Raw genomic sequence first — 27,010 nt, 5'->3', positions numbered from 1 at the left:
AGAGTCAGGAAGACCTAAGTTCAAATTCAGCCCCAGACACTTACTAGCTATGTGCCCTTGGACAAGTCACTTAACCCTGTTTGCCTCACTTTTCTCATCACAAAATCAGCAGGAGAAGGAAATGATAAACTACTCTGGTATCTCTGGAATTCCAAATAGAGTCACAAGAGTTGGACATAACTGAACAATATCACAAATATTATCTCATTTAATCTCACAGTAATCCTGGGAGCTAGGTGCTGTTATCACCTCCGTTTTACAGATGAGGAGAGGCCAACTCCAGTCTTCCTGATCTATATCTTGCCCCTGGACCCAGATGGCTCTGGAGGAAAGAATGATGTTGTTGACTTTACATAGCCATGCCTCACTTAAATCCAATTCACTCCAAGTCACGACATCATCTTCCCCATGTCATGGTCCTCTTTGGGAATGAAGGACAAATAACAATCAACAATTTGTGAGTATTAGGAGGCACTAGGTGGTGCAGTGGATAGAGCACTGGCCCTGGACTCAGGAGGACCTGAGTTCAAATCTGCCCTCAGACACATAACACTAGCTGTGTGACCCTGGGTAAGTCACTTAAGCCCATTGCCTAGCCCCCCACCCCCCCAAAAACTAAGTATTAGCAGCTGCCCCAGTGGAAACCCAACTGGCCAGCTCCAGTTGGGCAACATAGCTCCTTCCTTTCTTCCCTTTTTTTTTTTGCCTGTGCAAGTAGGAACTTAATAAAATGCTTATTCCCTTCCCATTTACCCAAATTCTTTGAGAGCCAGGACTGTCTCTGTTTCAGAAGTGCCTGACTCATAATAGGTCTAATAGGTTCTTAAATGCTACTTGATTGATCAACTGGTTCATAGAGTATGTGGTTATTTAGAGCTGTGCTCTGAAATGAAGGATTTCAGAAGGTTGAGATCAGGAGATAATGGGATTACATGCCTGGGATTCAACCAGTATAAATGCAAAGTTGGAGGGGGAGGGGATAAAGGGTTCTATAGAGGACAGGAAAGGGATTAGTGTCAAATAAGACTGAAAAGGTAGGTTACCAAATTATAGTAGGTAACGGTTTGCATTTTATCCTGTGGGCAATAGGAGTCATTGAGAATTTTTGAGTAGGAGAAGAACAAAACCTGTACATACATCATGAATAATATTTTTGGCAGCTATGTGGATGATGGTTTGGGGAGGGGAGGCAGAGAGACCAGTTATGACAACAGTGGTTCTTCATTCTCAGAGAGGAACAAATTGACATCACTATGTTAGATTCAAGGGGCAGCTGGGTGGCGCAGTGGATAGAGCACTGGCCCTGAAGTCAGGAGGACCTGAGTTCAAATCCGGCCTCAGACCAAAACACTTGACACTTACTAGCTGTATGACCCTGGGCAAGTCACTTAACCCCAATTGCCCCCCACCAAAAAGGAGCAATTTAAGTTACCAGCCTCCCTAAAAAACTGAAATTCAAATTGCTACTATGTTAGTCAAGTTACAATGTGTCTCCACTGTGGCCGCTCAGACCAGTACAAGCTCAGGACGCTCTATCTCAGGTCAGGCACAAATAATCCATGCGAGCATTTGGGGTGGATTCTCGAAATTTGCATATCTGTTTCTTTTGAGCTACTTCGATTCTGCTTTGCTCATAGACACAGCACGTTCTTTGATGCAGGTATACCATGCTGTGACCTATGTCAATGTCTCCCATGTCATTCAATCAATTCCAAAGCTCTGTAGATCTTCAGTTTGGAAGGCAGTCTAATACCTCTTTTCTCCCACACTTTCCTTTGGAGTCTCCCAAATACTGAGTATACCGAAAGTACACTACCAAGGTAAGTGAACTTATCCACAGTATTCAAAACTTCTCCACTTGCTGTAACTGATGCAGAAGTTTTTGTACAATGGGTGTGAGTGTGTGTGTGTGTGTGTGTGTGTGTGTGTGTGTGTGTTTCCACTGCTGGGTGGTATCAGCGGCAAACAGGCCAGAGTTGGGTAAGTAGATAATTTTTAGGGCGACTTTCCTAGCCTCTTCCTCACACCAGGAGGTGAGCAGTGCAGTCCTTCAAAAAGGCTGCTCAGACATCCAGGGGGCTGGTAAAATGGTATGGATAACGTCTTTCGATTTGTGCATAAACTGAATTTAAGTGAGGCAGAGTTGCACAAAGTCATCAGCTTCAGTCTCTCTTCCAGAGTTGTTACAGTCCAGTGGCAGGACAGAGTCAAGACAACCAGTGATGGCTGAAGATGCAGTGGATGACCTTGGTGTCTTCAATGTCTCAATCAAGCTCTAAGCGCTCCCCAGCACCTGCTTCAGCTGCCTTCATGGCCATTGGAACAAATTGTTCTCAAATTGTTCTCATCTATCCATCCCACCAGGGGAAGTCTTCTCATGCTTGGGGTAAACACCCCCCTAACTCATTGATGGGCTTGGGACCCCTTGGTTACCCTCAACCTGGTTTAGCCCTGTCTATCCAAACAGTTTACTGGAGTATGGCCCCTGTGAATACTACTGCTTCTTGGAGTCACAGGGGAGAGTTGGGTGGATCAGGTAGACACCAAAGGGGGAAAGCAGCCCTGAAAAGGGCTCAGCAGCCCTCACGCCAGAGGTACTAGCTTTCCCTGAACGCATCCTGCACTCCTATTATGACAACAGTCTAGGGTGACAGGTGATGAGAGCTTGAACTAAGGTGGTCACTGTGAAGACAGAGGAACCAGAGAAATTATGAAAGAAGATTATGAGATCTAGCAACTGATTGGTTTGGGGAGAGAGTGAGAAGGAGAGGCAAGGGTCAAAGATCAGTTAGTATTGGAGGAATAAAAGGATGCTATTACCTTGAAAAGAAATAGGGGAATCAGTGGAATAGGATAGGTATGCAATACAGAGTAGTAAATGATTATAGTACTTCATGTTTGATAAATATAATGACCTAAATTTTGGGGATAAAAACTCACTGTTTGGTAAAAATTGCTGGTAAAACAGGAAAGCTGTGTAGTAGAAACTAGGTATAGAACAATATCTCACACCATTTACCAAAATAAGGTCAAAATGGATACATGACCTAGATATAAAGGGAGATGTAATAAGTAAATTAGAAAAGCACAGAATATATTACCCATTACATTTATAGATTGGAAAAGAATTTATGGATAAACAAGAGATAGAGAACATTGTTGGATATAAAAATAGATTATTTTGGTTACATTAAATTAAAAGGTTTTTGTACAGATATGACCAATGTAGCCAAGATTAGAAGGGGGGGATTTTTATAGTCAGTTGCTTAGATAAAGGCCTCATATCTCAAATATACAGAGAAATGAGTCAAATTTATAAAAATGAGTTATTCTCCAATTGTTAAATGGTCAAATCATATTTGGTCAAATGGTCAAAGAAGAAATCAAAGCTATTTATAGTCATTAAATTGGACTCTATATAGCTCTATATTGGACTCTATATATAGCTCTAAATTGGAGCTCCGCTTCTTGGAGCCAAGATGGTGGAGTAAGAACTAAGTCCCGCTCACCCTCCCTTACTGACCTCTAAAAGCCCAGAAAATATCACCCCAGGAAAAACCCTGGAACAGCTGAACCAGCAGAAAGACAGGGGGCAGCCGTCTTATAGCCCAGGAAGCTTGGGGGATTAATGGGAAAGGACCCTCTTGCTCTGGGGCGGGGGGGGGGGGAAATCAGTACAGAATAGGAGGTGTCCCAGCAAGCTAGCAGAAAGCCCCACCTCAGCATACCAGGGGGAGATTCTGAACCCCAGGGTGGTGGAGCAGGCAAGCACCAACACCAGGACCCCCAAGTGCCTCAGTATGGGCAGAGGAACCAGTGGAAACCAACCTGGAAAACCACCACATGCTGCTGTATTCTCTGGCAGCCAAGTCTCCCTGGGCCTCGGCAAAACTGTGGGAAGCAGAACTCCAAGAGGTAAAGCTCCAGGCTGAGAGACATCTTGCAGCAGCAAACATCCCTGTGCAAGGCCTGGGTGAGTAGGCATCCTCTTGGGGTCAGATTCCCCAACCCTATCCCTAGAGCAACAGAGGTGCCGATCCCAGCCCAACACCAGGTAAGCTGCCAGAACCCTACAGCCCCCAACTGCCAGCACCCAAGGCCCTAGCACACAAAGCCAGTGACCAGGCCATAGGCTCCTAGCACAAGAAACTTGGGACAGTGCCCCCTGCTCTCCAGCAGGAGAGCTCAATTTTTTTAAAGTCAGGATATAAGCAAACACCATGAGCAAAAAGAAATGTACAAAGACCATACATTCTTATTTTGGGGACAGGGAGGATCAAGGCAGAAATTCAGAAGAGGACGACATTGTCAATATACCCACATCTGAAACTACAAAAAGGAATATGAACTGGTCTCAAGCCCAAAAAGCCTTCTTGGAAGAGCTCAAGAAGGATTTTAAAAGTCAAATGAGAGAGGTAGAAGAAAAATTGGGAAAAGAAATGAGAGGTATGCAAGACAGAGTCAATAGCTTGGAACAGGAAGGACAAAAATTAACTGTAGAAAACAAGTCTTTAAAAAATACAATTGGCCAAATGGAAAAGGAGGCACAAAAACTCACTGAGGAGAACTCCTTAAAAAGTAAAATGGGCCAAATGGAAAAGGGGGTACAAAATCTAATAGAAGAAAACAATTTGTTAATTGGGGAAATGAAAGCTAATGACTGAGAGAATGAGAATCAGTATCAATCAAACAGAAAGAAAAGGATGAAAAAAATAGAGGAAAACTGCCCTGAAGTCCTAGAACCAGAGGGGAAGAGTCATTGAAAGAATCCACCAATCGCCTCCTGAAAGATACCAAATTGAAAATGCCAAAGAATATAGTAGCCAAATTCCAAAATTGCCAGGTCAAAGAGAAAATACTGCAAGCAGCCAGAAAGAAACAATTTAAATATCATGGAACCACAGTCAGGATTACCAAGGACCTTGCAGTTTCTACATTAAAAGATAGTAGGGCTGAGAATATGATATTCCTGTGAGAAATGATCTCTAAGAAGTGAAGCCTCCTCAAAGGGTTAATAGTTCTTGTTCGCAGTTCTCACAAAGGGCAGCAATTAGGAGATCACTGGTCATTTGGAGAGAGCTGTCTCAGTTAAATGATAAGGTCAGAAGCCAGATAGCAAGAGGTTAAGAAGAGAGTGAGAGGAGAGAAATTGGAGGCTTCTGTTGTAGATGGCCTTCTCAAGGAATTGTTGAAACACACTCCCTTCTGACCTTGTCAAACCCCCCCCAGACCCTGTTTTCTTTAAGCACATAGCAGAACGAATAGCCCTACCCCCAACCTAAACTGTTTATCTTTGCAAAACTTCCTGCCTTTTTGTTGCTGGGGAAGATTTTCGTGAATAGGTGGTGCCCCCTGAAGCCCAACCAATGAGATAAGGAGAAGGGGGTTAGGGAGAAGGTGCTCACGTTAGGGTATAAATAAGCCTTGCTTTCTGTAACCAACTTGTGCTCCCTGGCTGGTGCCATTAGTGCGATGAGGGGCGACACCCTTTCTCACAAGAAAGCAATAAACTCCTTTCTGCTTTCAAGGTATCTAAGTCTTTGTCTTGATTTTGAGTAGTGGTCTCTGTCCCACACATTCCCTAAGGCAAAGGAGCTTGGATTACAACCAAGGATCAACTGCCCAGTGAAAATGAGCATAACCTTTCAGGGGAGATGGATATTCAATGAAATTGGGAACTTCCAAAACTTCCTGATGAGAAGACCAGAGCTCAACAGAAAATTTGATCTTCAAATACAAGACTCAAGAGAGACATAAAAAGGTAAACAAGACAGAAAGAAACAACATGTTACTAATGAGGGCAAACTGCTTACATCCTTACAAGGGAAGATGACACTTGTAACTCGTGAGAACCGTATAATTATTACACCATGTTAAAGGAGTATACATAAAGGGAGTGGGTATAAATTGACTTTGATGTAATAATAAAAAAAATCTAATCAAGTGGGTTAAATGAATCCAACTAAATGGATTGATCTAATCTAAGAAAATGTACTGAGAGAAAAGGAAAGGGCGAAGCAGACAAAGGTAAATTACATTACATGAAAAAGGCACAAAAACCTATTCAGGCAGAGGGAAAGAAGGCAAGGAGATGAGCGTTGTTTGAACCTTACTCTCATAGGATTTGGCTCAAGAAGGGAATAACATAATCAGTTAGGTATAGAAATCTAACATGCCCTATAGACAGTGGGAGGGAAAAGGGAAAAGAAAAAGGAGGGGGGATAGAAGGGAGGGAAGAAGTAGTAAGGATAAAGGAGAAGAAAAGGGAGGGGGCTAATAGAAGAGAGGCGGGACTAAGGGAGGTGGTGGTCAAAAACAAAACACCAGTGAGGGAAAAGGAGAAAGGAGAAAGAGCATAAACAGTGAGGAAAAAAGGATGGAGAGAAAGACACAGATAGTAATCGTAACTGTGAATGTGATATATGAATGTAATGAAATAGTATTGTACCATAAGAAATGATGAACAGGCAGACTTCAGAAAAACCTGGAAAAACTTGTATGGTCTGATGCTGAGAGAAGTGAGCAGAACCAGAATGTTGTACACAGTAACAGCCAAGTTGTGCTATGACCAATATTGATAGACTTAACCCTTCTCAGCAATACAAGGATCTAAGACACCTCCAAAGGCTTCATGATGGAAAATGCCATCCACATCCAGAGGAAGAACTAAGGAGTTTGAATGCAAATCAAAGCATACTGTTTGCTATTTTTTTTTTCTTCTGTTGTGTTTTATTTCCTCTTTCTGGTGGTTCCTCCTATTGGTTCTAATTCTTACTTACAACATCACTAATGTGAAAATATGTTTAATAGGAATGTTAAAAAAAATAAATACAGATATTGTCTTTCTCAAAAAAAAAAAGACTCAAGAGAGAGACAAAAAGGTAAACAGGACAGAAAAAAAACGTGTTATTAATAAGGGCAAACTGTTTACATGCCTACAAGGGAAGATAACAATTATAACTCTTGAGAACTGTATTGTTATTACACCACTTCAAAGGGGTATATAAAGATCTATACGTAGATCATGGGGGTGGGTGTAAATTGACTTTGATATAATGATAAAAAATCCAACTAAGTAGGCTTTAAGTGGATCTAAGCAAGTGGATTAAATGGATCTATTAAGATCTACTATTTGATAAACCAAAAGACCCCACTTCTGGGATAAGAACTCACTATTTGACAAAAACTACTGGGAAAACTGGAAAAGAGTATGACTGGAAAAGAGTATGCCTATGGACTAGGCATTGACCAAAATCTTACACCATATGCCAAAATGAAGTCAAAATGGGTTCACAGTTTAGATAATAAAGGCTAATACTATAAGCAAACTGGGAGAGCAAGGAATAGTTTACCTGTCAGATTTATGGAGAACTGAAGAATTTATGACCAAACAAGAAATAGAGAACATTATGAGATGCAAAATGGATAGTTTTGATTGCACTAAATTGAAAAGTTTTTGTACAAATAAAGCCAATGCATCCAAGATTAAGAGGGAAGCAGAAAACTGGGAAAGAATTTTTACAACCAGTGTCTGATGAGGGCCTCATTTCTAAAATATATAGATAACTAAGTCAAATTTATAAGAATACAAGCCATTCCCCAATTGATAAATGGTCAAAGAATATGAACAGGCAATTTTCAAAGGAAGAAATCAAAGCTACTATAGTCATATGAAAAATGCTCTAAATCACTATTGATTAGAGAAATGCAAATCAAAACAACTCTGAGGTACCACATCACACCTATCAGAATGGCTAACATGACAAAACAGGAAAACGATAAATGTTGGAGAAGATGTGGGAAAATTGGAACACTAATGCATTGTTGGGGAGTTGTGAAATGATCTAACCATTTTGGAGAGTAATTTGGAGCTATGCCCAACGGGCTTTAGAAATGTGCATACCCTTTGACCAACAACAGCACTTCTAGGGCTGTATCCCAAAGAGATCATACAAATGGAAAAAGGACCCACATGTACAAAAATATTTATAGCAGATCTTTGTGTGGTGGCCAAGAATTGGAAATTGAGGGGATGTGCATCAGTTGGGGAATGGCTGAACAAGTTGTGGTATAAGAAAATGCAATGGAATATTATTGTGCTATAAGAAATGATGAGCAAGCAGACTTCAGAAAAACCTAGAAAGACTTGTATGGACTGATGCTGAGGGAAGTGAGCAGAACCAGGAGAATGTTGTACACAGTAACAGCCAAGTTGTGCTATGACTAACTTAATTAGACTTAGCTCTTCTCAGCAATGCAAGGATCTAAGACATCTCCTAAAGTCTCATGATGGAAAATGCTGCCCACATCCAGAGAAAGAACTGGAGTTTGAATGCAGATCAAAGCACAGTATTTGCTTTTTTTTTCTTCTGTTTTGTTTCTTCTTTCTAGTGGTTTCTCCTATTGGTTCTAATTCTTTACAACATGACTAATATGAAAATGTTTAATAGAAACATATATATAGAGCCTATATCAGATTGCATGCCATTTTGGGGAAGGAGGTGGGGAGGGAAGGGAGAAAAATTAAAACTCAAAAGCTTATGGAAGTGATTGTTGAAAACTAAAAATAAATTAATTTTAAAATAGCTCTAAGTCATTGATTAGAGAAACGCAATTAGAACTCTGAGATCCACCTCACACCTACCAGATTGGCTGATATGACAGAAAAGGAAAATGACAAATGTTGGAGGGGATATGGAAAAATTGGGATACTAGTGCACTATTGGTGGAACTGTGAACAACAGATCCAACCATTTTGGAGAGCCATCTGGAATTATGCCCAAAGAGTTATATAAATGTTTCTACCCTTTGGCCCAGCAGTACCTCTATTAGGTCTGTTTCCCAAGGTGATCAGGAAAAAAGGTAAATGTTCTAAAATATTCATAACAGCTCTCTTTGTGGTGGCAAAGATCTGGAAAGTGAGGGGATCAACTGGGGAATGGCTGAACAAATTGTGATGTATTGATTGTGATGGAATACTACTGTGCTGTAAGAAATGATGAGCTGGTTGGTTTTAGAAACACATGGACAGATTTAAATGAAATAGTGCAGAGTAAAATGAGCAGAACCAACAGAATGTTGTATACAGTAACAGCAATAATGTTCGAGGTATGACTGAATGACTAAGCTATTCTGAGTAGTGTGAACATTTCAATCAATTTCAAAGGACTTATGAAGGAAAATGCTATTCGCCTCCGAGAAAGAGCTGATATTTGGAAATATGCATTGCGTGGCTCCACGTCTGTATCTATACCAAATGCTGGCTTTCTGTAAGATGGGGTTGGGAGGGAGGGAGGGAGACAACTTGGAACTCAGAATACAACAGAAAGAAAAAGAAATAGAGAGGGGCAGGTTTTAGGTGACGGGAGGTTGTGGAAGTCTCAACAAGCATTTATTAAGTACATTGTCAGTCAGTTAATAAACATTCAGTAAGCACTTACTGTGTGCTGGGTGGAGGAAAAGAAAACAAAAGACAGACCTGGCAGGCAAGGAGCTCACAATCCAATGGGGGAGACAAGCAAAGAAACAAACAAAAAAAAATGTACAAACAAGCACCATGCTAAGCACTGGAGATAAAGAAAGAACTTAGGAAGGATTTCCCAGCCAGGGGAGGGAGACAAGCGGAAGCTATCTATGCATATGTATTTATATACACAAGATAAATTAGCTATCAGTCTTGGGAGACTGCAACAGCATTAGAGGGGATCAGGAAAGGTCTCTTGCAGAAGGCAAAATTTGAGCTGGGACCTGAAAGGAAGCCAGGAAAGCCAGAAGGTGGAGATGAGCATAGGGAAAAGGATGACTTTAGTGTGGGACGTTTGTGGCTTTTGAGGTGAGAGGAGGAAAAGGACAGCAACCCAGTGCCTGGGTTAGAATCATAGCTTTGAACATTTCCTACCTCTGTGATCTCGGGCAAGTTCCTTAACTTCTCTGAGCTTCAATTTCCTCATATGGCAAATAAAAGGGTAGATCATATAATTTTTTTTTGTGGGAGGCAATTGGGGTTAAGCGTCACGCAGCTATCTGAGGCTGTATTTGAACTCAGGTCCTCCTGACTCCAGGGCTGGTGCTTTACTCACTGAACCACTTAGCACTCCTGGATTGTATAATCTTTAAAGCTGTTCCAATTATAAATCTATGAAAATTTCGAGGTGGTATCAGATTTGTCTATTTATTCAGTGAAGAAGTAAATGAAATAAATACTAGGCATTTACACAGTGTTGGAAATATGTTTGACACCTAAAATTTAGTATCAAGAAAGTTTATTACACAGAAAGTGCAGAGGATTTAGATATTCCTGGCCAGAAGCGGGCTCCACCCCTCTGAGCCTGCTTTTATGCAGTTAAATTCTGGCGCGAAACCTCCCAGGCCTGGATTGGTCCTTCCTTCCAGGTTATTTGTTCTGGAATGCCTCCAGTTCCCGCCCTATTGTGCAGACAATTGTGCTATTACTCCCCACCCCCACCGTGGGCGGAGAAGTTACTATGCCTGGAGTTCACTAAGCATGCTCTTATCTTGATTTTGGGGTCTCTTGGAATCATCAGCTTTGAGCTAAGCCCCGGCCCACCTGCGGTGTAACTGCTTCCTTGACTTGTTTTTATAACTCTATGCACTATTCTACTTGTGGAAACTTAAGCCGTCTAACTCTAATACATAGTGCCTACTATATGTCAGGCATTGTGCTAAGTGCTTTTATAAATGCTATCCCCTTTGAATAAATTGCATTTATTAAATGTTTACTATGTGCCAGTTACTATGCCAAGAGCTGTAGTACAGAAACAAACTGTACTAGAGACAAACTAGAAAGTCATCGACCTCAGGGAGCTTCTGGTCTCGTTTCTTACTTGCCTATGCTACTTTGGAATTTCTGACTGATTTCTCCACCGCCCCAAGAAGCTAATTACTGAGATAACCTCATCCTCCTGAAAGATCTCCTCAGACTTGGTATTCTACCTCATCACCACCCTCTGACTCTTACAGAAGGGGCCATGAACTCCAAACCTCCATTTACCTGAGAGACCTCAACTTACACATCTCATTTCACACCTAGTTTAGAGACTGCTCCAACTTACTTCGGGGCAAGTGGGTGACTCAGGAATGACACATCTTCATGAGTTCAAATCTGGCCTCAGACATTTACTAGCATTATGACCCTGAGCAAAAATCCTGTTTGCCTCAGTTTCCTCATCAGTAAAATGAGCTGGAGAAGGAAATGACAAACCACTCCAGTATCTTTGCCAAGAAAACCCCAAATGGGGTCACAAAAAGAGAAAAAGAGTCAGACAGCTCAATAACTGACCAAGTTCATCATTTTGTGTAAGCTTCTTGAGGGCAGAGACTGTGTCTTTTCATATCTGTAACGCACAGGGCCTGGCTTAAGTACATGCTTAGTAAATATTTATTGACTTTTGCTGCTAGAAAATCTCATAAAATCAATCAACAAAGCATAAGATACAAGCATCCCCACCCTAGTGACAAGTCGGTACTAGTCACATAAATCCTAGTACCCCAGGCACCTGCGAGGGCTAGAGCTACAAGATTGAAATGCTATCTACTCTCAAGGGGCTCACATTTTAACAGAACACCGTACAAATAACTGCCACATAGATACAAAGTAGAGTCAAAGCAGTTTCCAGGACAGAGAACAACTGGGAGCAGAAGGCAAGACTTCACTTGATTTAAATTTGGCAGAAGCTTAGGAATCATTTTCTTATATTCAGTTTCTACAGTAAACTGAAAAGCAAAAACCATTTCGCAATGAGCACGATCATATTGTCAGGAGACAGAGATAAGAAAATAGTACATTCTGTACACGTGGGCTTAAACTGGCAGAGACAGGCGATGTGGGATGTCCCATACAGGGAATAACAAAAAAAAAAAAAAGACGGTTGAATAACAGTTAAGAACTGGCTGATAAGTTTTAAGTGAGGTGGGGATAGGAAGTTATTGCCAGGGGGTAAACAAGGGCATATAATCATGTATCTATAGCCAGAAGGGACCTCAGAAACCATTTAATCCAACCACTTCATTTTACAGGTTTGGATACCGAGGCAAGAAGTTATGTGTCCTATTTAAGGTCAAATAGCTAAAAGGCAGGGGCCGGATTCGAATCCCCAGGTCCTACAGACTCCAAATTCAGCCTCCTTTCCACTGGAAATGCCTCCCTCTCATCTTTGGAAGCCAAAAGGCACAAAGGGATAGGACAAGCGAAGACAGAGGCTAAGGCTGAGACTGAGAGTTTGCATCCCTCCCTGACTCCAAAACAGAACAGGTTGCCAGGATCCATACTCACCCCTGGATCATCAGCACGGCTGGAAACTTTGCTGGTACACATCCCGGGTCTTGCTGGGGTTCCAAGTAAAGCAGCTAGAAAGGCTTAGGACCAGGAGGGACTGCTCAGAAATCTTTAGCTGTGGGGGCTAGCCTTGTGAGGGAGCAGTTGGGACTGATCCAACCCTGGTCCCACTTTCCTTATCTTCCTGGGATCTTTAGAGGGAAGGCAATGTTCGTTTCCCTCTAGGCAGAGCCTTGACTTCCCAGGCTGTTCTTTCTCTCTAGTGTTTATGCTTCTGGTTTTCAGAGTTGCCCTCCCTGGTGGGCTGAGCCTTACGAGTCTATGAGTCAGCACATACCTGTCTTAAGAGCAGCCTTTTGACTGGGAGGTAGGTAACCAGGAGGAGAGATACCTAAAATGGGAGGGGGGTGGAGAAGAGGGGCAGTCCTGGCCCAATTCTGATTGGATTCTTGGGAGGAATGCTGGCTATTCTTAAGACCTCATTATGCAAATGATATGTGTTTCAAATTAAGATACAAGATTTAATAGGTACTTAGTAAGTACTAGGTGAAGGGGTTGAAATCTGGGCCCCAGAAAGGAAAAACCCTGGACTTTCCCACAAGGCCAAATCTCTGGCGTTCCCCTGAGGCTATAATCCCATCAACTGGCCTTTCATTGTAGCTACACCCAATCTCCCCTCCATTGTCTTGCCTCCCTATGGCCCCTGGCCATTTCCCACACTTAATCCTAGCTAGGCTCCATTGTCCAGGTCCCCTGAGTTCTGTTCACCTCAGTTTACTGGCTACTCCCATCCAGATCTCCTTAGACCCCTCCTCCAGTCACCCCAAACTACATGGCCCCTGCTAGATCCCTCCCACAGTCTTTCTGTGTATAAGGTCCATCTTGTTTCCATTAAGATGCTGGGGTTCTTATAATCTAGCCACTGCTCTGATTCCTAAAACCAAGCCAATAGCCCACAGATGCTCAGATTCCTTAGGAGTCTAGCTAATAAGGCGAATCTTCGATAAACCTTGTTTTTGGCTGAAAGAAGGCTTGGGTCGAATTCTTTCGGGCAGGATCTTGGGGTTCCAGGACCCCTAACCTCTAGACCTCATCAGTGGTGCTGGAGAAGACTTCTGAGAGTCCCTTGTGTAAGAAAGATTTTAGGGGGTTAGGCTTCCACAGCAGGATAAGAAATTCCAACATCTTGTGGATAGTCCCTCAACCAATCAGAAAGTACTCCAAACTTTTCTGTAAACAACTAGTTCTTAAAAAAGAGCCCTAGAGGCTAAACTGGTTACAACCAGCCAGGTTCAAGGATGGGGCCTCCACTTGGCAAAGGCTTTTCTCCACTGCGCTTGCTTAATAAGCTTATTGAATATGAACTGACACACCCCAAGGGCAGAGAGAGTCGCCATTTTTGAACATGGGACCCATGAAGTGGGTGGAGTTAACAGAACATGGACGAACATGTGGTGGGCTGTCCAGGAAGGGTATAACTCAGATGAACTAAACCAATAGGAGCCCTGATGGGTGGAGTATGAATTTTACTAATGATTTAAAAGTTGATTCTACCACTGAACCAATGCCCACGTGCTACTAAAGTGTGTTGTGCCTGCTTCTCCTGAGAGAAGTGTAATAAAGACTTTCCTTCATTCACTCCCTGTAGTAGACTTTTGTTTCAGATTTTTCTAACACCTTGGACATCAAGGAGATCAAATCAGTTAATACTTAAAAGAAATTATTTCAGTGAAAGGTCTATTCACTGAAAGGTCAAATACTGAAGATGAAGTTGAAATACTTTAGCCATATAATGAGAAGAGACGACTCATTGGAAAAGGCTCATTGGAAATTTTGGGAAAGATTGAAGGCAAAAAGAATGGGGGCCAGCAGAGGATGAGCTATCCATATAGCTAGGATCATGGAAACAATGCACATGAACTCAGACTTTGAGAGATAGTAGAGGATAGAAGAGTTTGGTCTGCTATGGTTCACAGGGTCCTGAAAGAGTAAGACAGGACTGAACAACATGATAATAAACCAAGTCTTGAATTTGTCCAAGAGTAAAAGTTCACACCAAAAATTTAGCAATCAATTTCAGTTGATATATACTGGTTCCATACAAACCTGGACAGGACTCTTTAAAAGATACTGGTGGAATGGATAGAGTACATTGGAGCCTTTGAATTCCACCTCTGACATTTATGTTGTGTGACCTTGGGCAAGTCATTTAACCCTGTTTGCTTCAGTTTTCTCATCTGTCAAATGAGCTGGAGAGGGAAATGGCAAACCCCTCTAGTATTTTTGCCAAGAAAACCCCAAATGGGATCACAAAAAGTCGGACACGACTGAAAAACAGAAATCACCAAATGAGAGGGTTGTCCAACGTGGTTTTTAAAGTTTCTTCCAGTTTTAAAAACTATGATCTATGAATGATACCAAGGGGACAGTCCAGTGTCATACTGGTCATAAACATATTGTCAGTCTCTAGAGGGAAAAAAAAAGATTCTTTAAACTAAACTCTATCTACCATTCTAACTCCAAGCTCTTTATTGTTTACTAAGCTCATTACACATATCATTTAACTTGTTCCTCACAACAACCTTTGGAGGGAGGTGCCATTTATTTTCCCCATTATGCAGCTGAGGACACTGAGACACACAAAAGTCAAGGGACTCCACCAGGGTCATTCAGCTAGTAGGTGTCTGAGGCTGGATTTGAACTCCAGACTCCAAGCCCAGGGCTCTCTCCACTGCACAACCTAGCTGCCCAATGATTTAGAGCTAACCAGACTAGATCATAGAGATAATCCAGTCCAACCACCTCAATCTATAATGAAGAAACTGAGGCCCAGAGAATGGGTTGGGGTGGTCCCAGGTCATATCACTAGTAATCAAAAGCTTAGCTCTGAATCCAGACCCTCAGCCTCTTAGCTGTTACTTGTACTCCCAATCTGTATAAAATGGAGGTAATTGCCCCCAAATAGGAAGTCGGCCATATCCAGAGTAAGTTAACATCTCAGTTGTGGAATTCTGAAAGATAAAGTAAAGGACAAGAACTAGATGGGTGCTGTGGGTAGTGGATAGAGCTCTGGCATCAGGAAAACCTGGGTTCAAATCCTCCCTTCCCAGGGACAAATCACGTCTCTAAACCTCAACCTCCTCTTCTGTAGAATGTGGAGGGTTGGACTTGTTGACCTCTGAGGACTGCTCCAGATCTTCTAAATCTATGAAATGAAATGAAGCTGTGGGAGTCTCTAGTCCTCTCAATTCTACCTTCCCAACATCTGTTGAATACTCTTCCTTCTCTTCTGACCCTGCCACCACCTTGGGGTAGGCCCTCATCTTCTCATGCCTATATTATCACAATAGCTGCTGGTAGGTAAGCCTGCTTCAAGTCTCTTCCCCACTCTAATCCACCTTCTGTTCAGCTGCCAAATTGATCGTTCTAAAGCGAGAGTCACTCCCCTACTCAATACACTGGTGGTTCCCAATTACCTTCAGATTTCAGTGTATCAATCAATAAACATTTATTAAGTACCTCTAAGTGCCAGGTGGAACAGCTAGGTTCTGCAGTAGATAGAGCACCTGGCATGGAATCAGGAAGACTCATGCTCATGAGTTCAAATGCAGCCTCAAACAATTACTCATAGTCAATAAAAGGCTGAAAAAATGGGGTATAATCTCAAAAATAACAGAATGGTATTTATTGGAATCTGTTCAAATCCAAGGCAAAGTGTTCAACATCAAAGTAATACAAGTCTATGCTCCAACCACTGATGCCAAAGAGATCAAAGTTGCTCAGTTCTATGAAGACCTACAACATCTTCTAGAAGTAACACCAAAAAAAGATATCACATTCATCTTACGGGATCGGAATGCTAAAGGAGGAAATCAGAAGACAATCAGAATAACAGGCAAGTTTGACCTTGGAGTACAAAATGAAGCAGGGCAGAGACAAACAGAGTTTTGTTGAGACAACTTGTTGGTCATAACAAAAATTTTTTAATAACCCAAAAGGTCACTCTACACGTGGACATCACCAGATTGTTAATATAGAAATCAGATTACAGCCAAAGATGGTGAAGTTCAATACTGCCAGTTAAAACAAGATCTAGAGCTGACTGTAACTCAGACCATGAGCTTCTCATTGCAAAATTCAGACTTAAATTGAAGAAAGTAGGGAAAACCATCAAACCACATAGTTATGACCTAAATAACATCACTTATGAATATAAAGTAGAAGTGTGAAATAAATTTAAGAGAGTAGATCTGGTAGATAGAGTGCCTGAGGAACTACGGATAGAGGTTTACAATATTGCACAGGAGGCAGCGACAAAAAACATTTTAAAGAAAAAGAAGAGCAAGAAAGCAAAATGGTCTAATGAGGCTTTGAAAATAGTTGAGGAAAGAAGGAAGGGAAAGGGAAATGAAAAAAGGAAAGAGATACCCAACTGAATGCAGAATTGTTGAGAATATCAAGGCGAGATAAGGTTTTTCTTAAATGAGCAGTGGAAAGAAATAGAAGAAAACAATAGAATGACAAGAGATCTCTGAACTAGATAAATATAACCATAAAATAAACTAGAAAGAAGTTAAGGAGGTGAATAGAATTTTAGAAAAGTTAGATATGGTAGACCTCTGGAGAAAACTGAATGGAGATAGAAAGGAATATACTTTTTTCTCAGCAGTACATGGCACTTACTCAAAAACTGACCATGTACTAGGTCATAAAAACCTCATAATTCAATGCAGAAAGGCAGAAATATTAAATGCATCTTTTTCAGATCATGATGTAATAAAAATTACATGTAATACAGGGCCATGGAAAGCTAGACTAAAAATTAATTGGGAACTAAATAATTTAATCCTAAACAATGAGTGGGTCAAACAACAAAACATAGAAACAATCAATAACTTCATCCAAGAGAATGACAATAATGAGACAACATACCAAAACTTATGGGATGCAGTGAAAGCAATTCTTAGGGGAAGTTTTATATCTCTAAATTCTTACATGAATAAAACAGAGAAAGAGGATATCAATGAATTGGGCATGCAACTAAAAAAAACTAGAAAAAGGACAAATTAAAAAATCCCCAATTAAAAACCAAATTAGAAATACTGAAAACCAAAGGAGAGAATAATAAAACTGAAATTAAGAAAACTATTGAACTAATAAATAAAACTAGCTGGTTTTATGAAAAAAAAAAACCCAACAATAAAATAGATAAACCTTTCATTAATTTAATTAAAAAAAAAGAAAGAAGAAAACCAAATTACCAGTACCAAAAATGAAAAGAGTGAATTCACCATCAATGAAGAGGAAATCAAAACAATAATTAGGAGCTATTTTGCCCAACTGTATGCCAATACATTTAACAATCTTAGTGAAATGGATGAATATTTATAAAAATATAAATTGCCCAGATTAACAGAAGAGGAAGTAAAATACTTAAATAATCCCATCTCAGAAAAAGAAATTGAACAAGCCATTGATGAACTCCCTAGGAAAAAATCTCCAGGGCCAGATGGATTTACATGTAAATTCTATCAAACATTTAATTCCAATACCATATAGACTATTTGGGAAAATAGGTGAAGAAGGAGTCTTACCAAATTTTTTTTATGATACAGATATGGTGCTGATACCTAAACCAGGAAGAGTCAAAACAGAGAAAGAAAATTGTAGACCAATTTCTTTAATGACTATAGATACAAAAATTTTAAACAAAATATTAGCAAATAGATTACAGGAACTTATCACAAGAATAATACACTATGACCAGGTAGGATTTATACCAGGAATGCAGGGCTGGTTCAATATTAGGAAAACTATCAGCATAATTGAGCATATCAACAACAAAACTAACAGAAACCACATGATTATCATGTGCAGAAAATAGATGCAGAAAAAGCTTTTGACAAAATACAACATCCATTCCCAATAAAAACACTAGAGAGTATAGGAACAAATGGAGTCTTCCTTAAAATGATAAGTAGCATCTACCTAAAACCTTCCGTAAGTATTATATATAATGGGGATAAGCTTGAAGCATTTCCAATAAGATCAGGGGTGAAACAAAGATGTCCATTATCACCACTGCTGTTCAATATGATACTAGAAATGTTAGCTTTAGCAATAAGAGAAGAAAAAGAAATTGAAGGTAGTAGAATAGGCAAAGAAGAAACAAAGCTATCACTCTGCAGAGGATATGATGATATACTTAGAGAAGCCTAGAGAATTAAGTAAAAAATTCTTGAAATAATAAACAACTTTAGCAAAGTTGCAGTTTATAAAATAAACCCACATAAATCATTGGCATTTCTATAACCAACAAAGCCCAACAGCAAGAGATAGAAAGAGAAATTCCATTTAAACTTAATGTAGACATTATAAAATATTTAGGAGTCTACCTCCTGAAACAAACCCAGGAACTCTATGAACACAATTACAAAACACTTTTCACAAAAATAAAATCAGGTCTAAATAATTGGAAAAACATCAGTTGCTCATGGGTAGGCCGAGCTAATATAATACAAATGACAATTCTACCTAAATTAATTAACTTATTCAATGCCATACCAATCAAACTACCAAAAAATTATTTTATAAAGCTAGAAAAAATAACAACAAGATTCATTTGGAAGAACAAAAGATCCAGAATATCAAGGGAACTAATGAAAAGAAATGCTAGGGAAGGTGGCCTAGCAGTTCCAGATCTTAAATTGTACTATAAAGCATCAATCATCAAAACTATTTGGTACTGGTTAAGAAATAAAGTGGTGGATCAGTGGAATAGGTTAGGTATGCAAGACACAGTAGTCAATGACTGTAATCTACTGTTTGATAAACCCAAAGACCCCAACTTCAGGGATAAGAACTCACTATTTAACAAAACTGCTGGGAAACCTGGAAAAGAGTATGGTAGAAACTAGGTATACACCAAGATTTTACAACATATGCCAAAATAAAGTCAAAATTTAGATATAAAGGCTGATACTATAAGCAAACTGGGAGAGCAAGGAATAGTTTACCTGTCAGATTTATGGAGAACAGAAGAATTTATGACCAAACAAGAGACAGAGAACATTATGAAATGCAAAATGGATAATTTTGATTACATTAAATTGAAAAGTTTTTGCATAAATAAAGCCAATGCAACGAAGAGCAGGAGGGAAGCAGAAAACTGGGAAAGAATTTTTACAACCACTCTCTCTGATAAGGGTCTCGTTTCTAAAATATATAGAAAACGAAGTCAAATTTATAGAAATTCAAGTCATTCCCCAATTGATAAATGGTCAAAGGATATGAACAGACAGTTCTCAGATGAATGCTCTAAATCACTATTGATTAGAGAAATGCAAATCAAAACAGCTCTGAGGTACTGCATCACACCTATCAGATTGACCAACTTGACAAAACAGGAAAATGAGAAATGTTGGAGAAGATGTGGGAAAATTGGAACACTAATGCAATATTGGGGAGTTGTGAAATGATCCAACCATTTTGGAGAGCAATTTGGAATTATGCCCAAAGGGCTATAGAAATGTGCATACCCTTTGACCCAGCAATAGCACTTCTGGGGCTCTTTCCCAAAGAGATCATACAAATGGGAAAAGGACCCACATGTACAAAAATATTTATTGCAGTTCTTTGTGTGGTGGTAAAGAATTGGAAATTGATGGATGCCCATCAATTGGGGAGTGGCTGAACAAGTTGCGTTATATGAATGTAATGGAATACTATTGTGCTATAAGAAATGATGAGCAGGCAGACTTCAGAAAAACCTGGAAAGACTTGTATGGACTGATGCCGAGGGAAGTGAGCAGAACCAGGAGAATGTTGTACACAGTAACAGTCATGTTGTGGGATGACTAACTTTGATAGACTTAGCTCTTCTCAGCAATGCAAGGATCTAAGACATCTCCAACAGTCTCATGATAGAAAGTGCTATTCACATCCAGAGAAAGAACTATGGAGTTTGAATGCAGATTGAAACATACTATTTGCTCTTTTGTTTTTTCCTCTGTTTTGTTTTGTTTCTTCTATCTTGTGGCTTCTCCTATTGGTTCTAATTCTTCTTTACAACATGACTAATGTGAAAATGTTTAATAGAAACATATATAGAGTCTATATCAGATTGCATGCCATCTTGGGAAGAGAGGTAGGGAGGGAGGGGCAGAAAATTTAAAACTCAAAAGCTTGTGGAAGTGATTGTTGAAAACTAAAAATAAATTTATTAATTTTAAAAAGAACACACAAAAGAACTATACAAGAAAGATCTTAATATCACTGATAACCATGACAGTGTGGTACTGATCTAGAGTGAGACATCCTGGAGAATGAAATCAAGTAGGCTAGTGGAGGTGACAGAATTCCAGGTGAGCTATTTCAAATGATGATGCTGTTCAAGTGCTGCACTCAATATGCCAGCAAATTTGGAAAACTCAACATCGGCCACTGGATTGGAAAAGATCAGTTTGTGTCCCAATCCTAAAGAAGGGCAATACCAAAGAATGTTCAAATTACTGAACAATCATGCTCATTTCACATGCCAACAAGGTTATACTTGAGATTCTGCAAGCGAGGCTTCAGCAATGTGTGAACTGAGATTTACCAGAAGAGCAGACTAGTTTTCAAAGAGGCAGAGGAATTAGAGACCAAATTGCCAACATTTGCCGTATTATGGAGAAAGCAAGGGAGTTCGGGAAAAGCATTTACATCTGTTTCATTGACTATACCAAAGCCTTTAACTGTGGGGATCACAACAAAATGTGGCAAGTCCTCAAAGACATGAGAGTACCAGATCATCTTACTAGTCTCCTGAGAAACCTGTATGCAGGTCAAGAAGCAACAGTTAGAACCAAAAATGGAATAACTGTTTGGTTTAAGCTTGGAAAAGGAGTATGACAAGGATGTATATTATCTCCTTGCTTATTTAACTTATATGCAGAATACATCGTGGGAAATGTCAGGCTGGCCGAATCCAAAGCCAGATTAAGGTTGCTGGGAAAAATATCAGCAATCTCAGATATGCAGATGATACCACTCTGATGGCAGAAAGTGAAGAAGAATTAAGAAGCCTCTTGGTGACAGTGTAAGAGAAGAGTATAAAAGCTGGCTTGAAACTTAACATGCAAAAACTAAGATCTTGGCAACTGGTCCCATCACTTCCTGGCAAATAGAGGGGAAAGAAACGGAAGCAGTGTCAGATTTTATATCCTTGGGCTCAAAGATCGCTGTAGATGGTGACTGCAGCCATGAAATTAAAAAATGCTTGCTCCTTGAAAGGAATTCTTTGGCAAATTTGGACAGTATACTAAAAAGCAGATACATCACCTTACTGACAAAGGTCCATATAGTCAAAGCTGTGGTTTTTCCAGTAGCAATGTATGGCTGCGAGTTGGACTACAAGGAAAGCTGACTGCTGAAGAATTGACGTTTTTGAATTGTGGTTCTGGAGAAGGCTTTTGAGAGTTCCTTGGACAGCAAGGAGATTGAATCAGTCAATACTTAAAGAGATTAAGTCAGGCTATTCACTGGAAGGACAAATACTGAAGCTGAAGCTTAAATACTTTGGCTGTATAATGAGAAGATGGGAAAAGACTGGAAAAGACCCTGTTGTTGGGAAAGTTTGAAGGCAAAAGGAAAAGGAGATGGCAGAGGATGAGATGGAGAGGTAGTGTCATGGAAACAATGAAAGTGAGCTTGGACAGACTTTGAGAGATAGTGGAGAAGAGAAGGGTCTGATGTGCCAGGGTCCAAGGGGTTATGAAGAGTGGGATACGACTGAATGAATGAATAACAACAGGTGCCAGGTAGGTACAGTCTAATGGGGGAGATAACATGCAAACCAGTATGTATAAATAAACTATATACAGGATAAATGAGAAATAGAGTGGGAGCACTAGAATTCAGAGGGGTTGGGGAAGGCAGTAAAAGATGGGATTTCGGTTGGGACTCAAAGGAACATCCTATCTGGTTTTGAAAGTCCTTCGTAACCTGACCCCCTCCTACCTTTCCAGTCCCCTTACGCCTCACTCCCCACTCTCCCACCCCTACTACAAACTCTGTAATCCAGGGACACTGCCCTCCTGGCTGCTCCTCAAACAAGACGCTCCAACCATGACTCAAAGCATTTTCACTGTCTGTCTGCCATGCCTGGAACGTTCTTCCTCCTCATCTCCATTTTTCTTTAAGTCCCAGCTAAAATCCCACCTTCTGCAAGAAGCTTTTCCCGGTCCTCCTTAACACTAGTGCTTTCCTTCTTCGATTCCCTCCAATTTATTGTTGTGTCTCGTAGCTTGCATGTCATTTCTCCATGTTAAACTGTAAGCTTCTGTGAAAGCACCTTTCTTTGTAGCCTGGCACATAGTAAGTGCTTAATAAATTCTACACTATCCCAGTGGCTTTCATTAAGATTTTGTTGTTTTCCCTGTGTGCTTAGGTTCCGTGAGAACTGGGCCGAAGGAACCTGTCACCCATGTGGGCAGTGAGTCAAGCCTCTCCCAGCTGCCCAGACCCCCTTTAGAGGCAACGAGGTAGCACCATGAGGCTAGGTGGCTCAGTAGAGTGCTGGGCTTAAAGTCAGGAAGACCTAAGCTCAAATCCAGTCGGAGACATTTAATATCTGTGTGACCCTGGGCATGTCACCTTGTCTGCCTCAGTTTCCTCAACTGTAAAATGGGGATAATAACAGCACCCACCCTCCCAAGGATCGTGTGAGGATCAGATGATATGATCTAATTAACATAATATAATATGTACTTACAGAGTAAGTATTTAGTGAAGATTTCCTTCCTTTTATCAGAAACTTCTCTTCCATTCAGTTCAATAAACACTGAATTCACTACATATGGTTGCTGCCTCTTTTCACTGAATTTCAGACCTTGGAGTCCATCTGGTTTCACCTAGATGCCATTAGGAGTCTTTTTACAACAGCGCCATCTGGTGGTCATCTTGCCTTTCTTTACTAACCTTCTAGTCCGAGGACTCCACTTCTGCAAGGGCGGGCAGCCCTTTCCATTGTGAAATAGCTTGGACTCCAAGCTCTATTCTGCTTCTAGGCCTAGGGCCCTCTGCCCTTAAGGCCTGGAAGGGTTTCAGGCCCACCGTGGCCTGTCTGCAGCTTCCATTCTGGGCGGCTCCTGGGCCAAGCAATAGAAGGCTAATTGGGACGAGCTATTTTTTCCCAGTGGTTAATTGAGCTTTAATTTCTTTTTTGAAGTGGGGGAGGGTAAAAAGAGGGTTGAGGGAAGAGAGAGGGGAGGAAGGAGGGGGAGAGTGAGAAAGAAGAAAAGCGGAAGGGAAAAGGGGGAGAGAAGGAAGGGGAAGAGGGAGAAGAGGAAGGGGAAAAGGTGGAGAGAGAGGAGAGTGAGGAGGCAGAGAGAGAGAGAAAGAGAGAGAGAGAGAGAAAGAGAGGACAGAGAGAGAGAGAGAGAGAGAGAGAGACAGAGAGAGAGACAGAGAGAGAACGTGCAATAACGACAGATTTTATGAAAGCCAAAGATCCAGTGTTTTAGATGGTGACAAAGGGCTTTTAAAATTATTTATATATACTCCAAGGAGCATGATTTTGCTGGAGTGGGTTCCCACTGTGCAGATGTGGAATACAATACCCCCTCTGCTTCCCCATGCTCCAATCTCAGAATGCACATCTGTAGGACATCCACAGTGCTGCCCCTCCCACTTTATACTGGTCACTGGCCCCAGGACAAAGGCCCTCCTGAGCCTCCTTCAACACTGGAGGGAGCCCTGGGCCTTGGGAGTGACCACTTCAAACACGCCTAGCCAGGCTTCAGGACTGCACTCTCCCCTGCCTTGACCATCAGGTGGGACCAAAGATGGACATCATCTTTACCAAAGCTTTCCTCCACTTGCTTGGCACTGATCATTGAAGCAACATTATATTAGCTTCTGCAAAGGATTTGCTAGTCTGCTGCCCTGTGGTTCCACTTGGGAGGCTGCCTAGGCTGAAGGGACTTCCCACTTCCAGTTTCCTCAAACCTATCAGTGACAGCCCCCATCCCTCTTATGTCCACATCCTGTTCTTCCTGACCTCTGGAACCTCCTGTTCTGTATTTAACAACCTGCCCTTCATAGACACATTCCCTCCAAAATACATACTCTGCATAAGCTGTCAAAGTTTAAAACTGCACTAAGATTTTTGGGACACTCTGAAACTTGTACTTGCTTGTATCTGTCCATTCCAGAGATGGGCAAAAACTGCAAATATACAGAGCAGGAGATTGGGCTCCAAGAAGCCGTAGCGTGCATAACGGTCACACCCTGGTAAAACCATCTCTGCTAAACCAGGGCTAAGCCAGGTTGAGGGTAGTTGACAGGTCTCAAACCTGTAGGTGAGTTAGGGGCATGTCTCCCCCAAACCTGTGAAGACGTTCCCTGGTGTCATGGGTGGATGAGAATACGTCATTCCAACTGACATGAAGGCGGCTGAAGCAGGCGCTGGGGAGCACTCAGAGCTTGGTCATCCAACCAAGGCCAAGGTCATCCATTGCATGCTGGGCTACCACCAGTCGTTCTGGCTTTTGTCCTATCATTGGACAAGACAGAGTCACGATGCCTCTGGCAAAGAGAGTGAGGCCGATGACTTTGGGAAACTCTGCCTCACTTAAATTTAATTCATGCATGAGTCAAGACATCACCCTGTGATGTCACTGATCCTCTTCAAAAATGAAGGATAAACAACATCTGTAGATGTTTCATTCTAATAGAATGTAGGCTCCCTGGGGGCAGGAACTTTGTATCCTTCGTGTATCCTTAGTGCCTATCTAGCTTGGCACATAGTAAGTGCTTAATAAATGTTGGTTGACTGACCAATGTATCTGAAACACAGCAGGAACTTAATAAATATTTAAAGAATGGAATAGTATCATAGGATTTAGAGGTAGGAAGGGCTTTAGACGTCATCTAGGCCAGCGCTTTTTTAAAAAATTTTTTTAAAATTTAAAAAATTTTTTTATTTTTAGACCAGCACTTCTTAAACTGTGGGTTGAGGTTGTGAAACTTTTGACAACAGTAAAAGGTTTCTGAACACATAAAGACCAAGAAATGAGAAAAGGGGTCGCAAGTGGGAAAAATTTAAGAAGCCCTGGTCTAGACCAACCCTTTCATTTTACAGAAGAGAAAACTGAGGCCCAGAGAGCTTAAATGATTTCCCCAAGATCACATAAGTAGTAAGTGGCAGCAGGATTTGAACCCAGATCTACCTTTCCAGATCAGCACTTTCTTTTTTTTAATACTTCATTTATTTATTGCTTTTTGGTGAGCAATTGCGGTTAAGTGACTTGCCCAGGGTCACACAGCTAGTAAGTGTCAAGTGTCTGAGGACAGATTTGAACTCAGGTCCTCCTGACTCCAAGGCTGGAGCTCTATCCACTGTGCCACCTAGCTGTCCCCAGCAGCTTTTCTTTCTTTCTTTTTTTTAATTAATTTATTTTGATTTATCAATAATCACTTCCATACGCTTTTGAGTTTAAAATTTTTCTCCCCCTTCCTCCCCACCACCCTCCCCAAGATGGCGCACAATCTGATATAGGCTATACATTTACATTCCTATTAAACATATTTTCACATTAGTGATGTTGCAAGTAAAAATTAAAACCAATAGGAGGAACCACCAGAAAGAGGAAACAAAACTCAACAGAAGAGAAAAAAAATAGCAATTCAACTTCCATAGTTCTTTCTTTGAATGTGGATAGCATTTTCCATCATGAGGCCTCTGGAGATGTCTTAGATCCTTGTATTGCTGGGAAGGGTTAAGTTTATCAATACTAGTCATCACACAATGTGGCTGTTATTGTGTACAACATTCTCCTGGTTCTGCTCACTTCACTCAGCATCAGACCATACAAGTCTTTCCAGGTTTTTCTGAAGTCGGCCTGTTTATCATTTCTTATAGCACAATGGTATTCCATTACATTCATGTAACACAACTTGCTCGGCCATTCCCCAATTAATGGGCATCCTCTCAATTTCCAATTCTTTGCCACCACAAAAAGAGCTGCTATGAATATTTTTGTGCGTGTGGGTCCTTTTCCCATTTGTATGATCTCTTTGGGGTATAGCCCTAGAAGTGCTACTGCTGGGTCAAAGGGTATGCACAGTTTGATGGTCCTTTGGGCATAGTTTCAAATTGCTCTCCAAAATGGTTGTATCATTTCAAAACTCCACCACCAATACATTAGTGTTCCAATTTTCCCACGTCTTCTCCAACATTTATCATTTTCCTGTTTTGTCATGTTGGCCATTCTGATAGGTGTGATGTGGTACCTCAGAGTTGTTTTGATTTTTGTTTCTCTAATCAGTAGTGATTTAGAGCATTTTTTCATATGACTATAGATGGCTTTAATTTCTTCATCTGAGAACTGTCTGTTCATATCCTTTGACCATTTATCAATTGGAGAATGTCTTATATTCTTATAAATTTGACTTAATTCTCTATATATTTTAGAAACAAGGCCCTTATCAGAGAGACTGGTTGTAAAAATTCTTTCCCAGTTTTCTACCTTCCATTGTCTTTGTGCAAAAACTTTTCAAGTTAATGTAATCAGAATTATGTATTTTGCTTTTCGTATTGTTCTCTATCTCCTGTTTGGTCTTGAATTCTTCTGTTCTCCATAGATCTGACAGGTAAACTATTCCTTGCTCTCCCAGTTTGCTTATAGTATCAGCCTTTATATCTAAATCATGAACCCATTTTGACTTTATTTT

General features: G+C 40.7%; 1 protein-coding gene across 2 annotated transcripts in view; it reads right to left on the bottom strand.

Moving 5' to 3' along the window:
- The window catches only part of SLC2A5 (solute carrier family 2 member 5), a 57,009-nt gene extending 44,464 nt beyond the window's left edge, over positions 1-12,545 (bottom strand). For both annotated transcript variants that reach the window (XM_027843971.1, XM_027843972.1), the window contains exon 1: positions 12,293-12,545. In XM_027843971.1, the coding sequence (XP_027699772.1) occupies positions 12,293-12,334 (42 nt within the window). In that variant the 5' untranslated portion in view covers positions 12,335-12,545. The remainder of the gene's footprint in view (positions 1-12,292) is intronic.
- Positions 12,546-27,010: the final 14,465 nt, after the last annotated feature.

Source organism: Vombatus ursinus, unplaced genomic scaffold (genome assembly GCF_900497805.2).
Source record: "Vombatus ursinus unplaced genomic scaffold, bare-nosed wombat genome assembly UNPS02014932.1, whole genome shotgun sequence".
Lineage (NCBI taxonomy): Eukaryota > Metazoa > Chordata > Mammalia > Diprotodontia > Vombatidae > Vombatus > Vombatus ursinus.
Note: the sequence above shows the minus strand (reverse complement) of the source record. Positions and strands in the feature narration are given on the sequence as shown.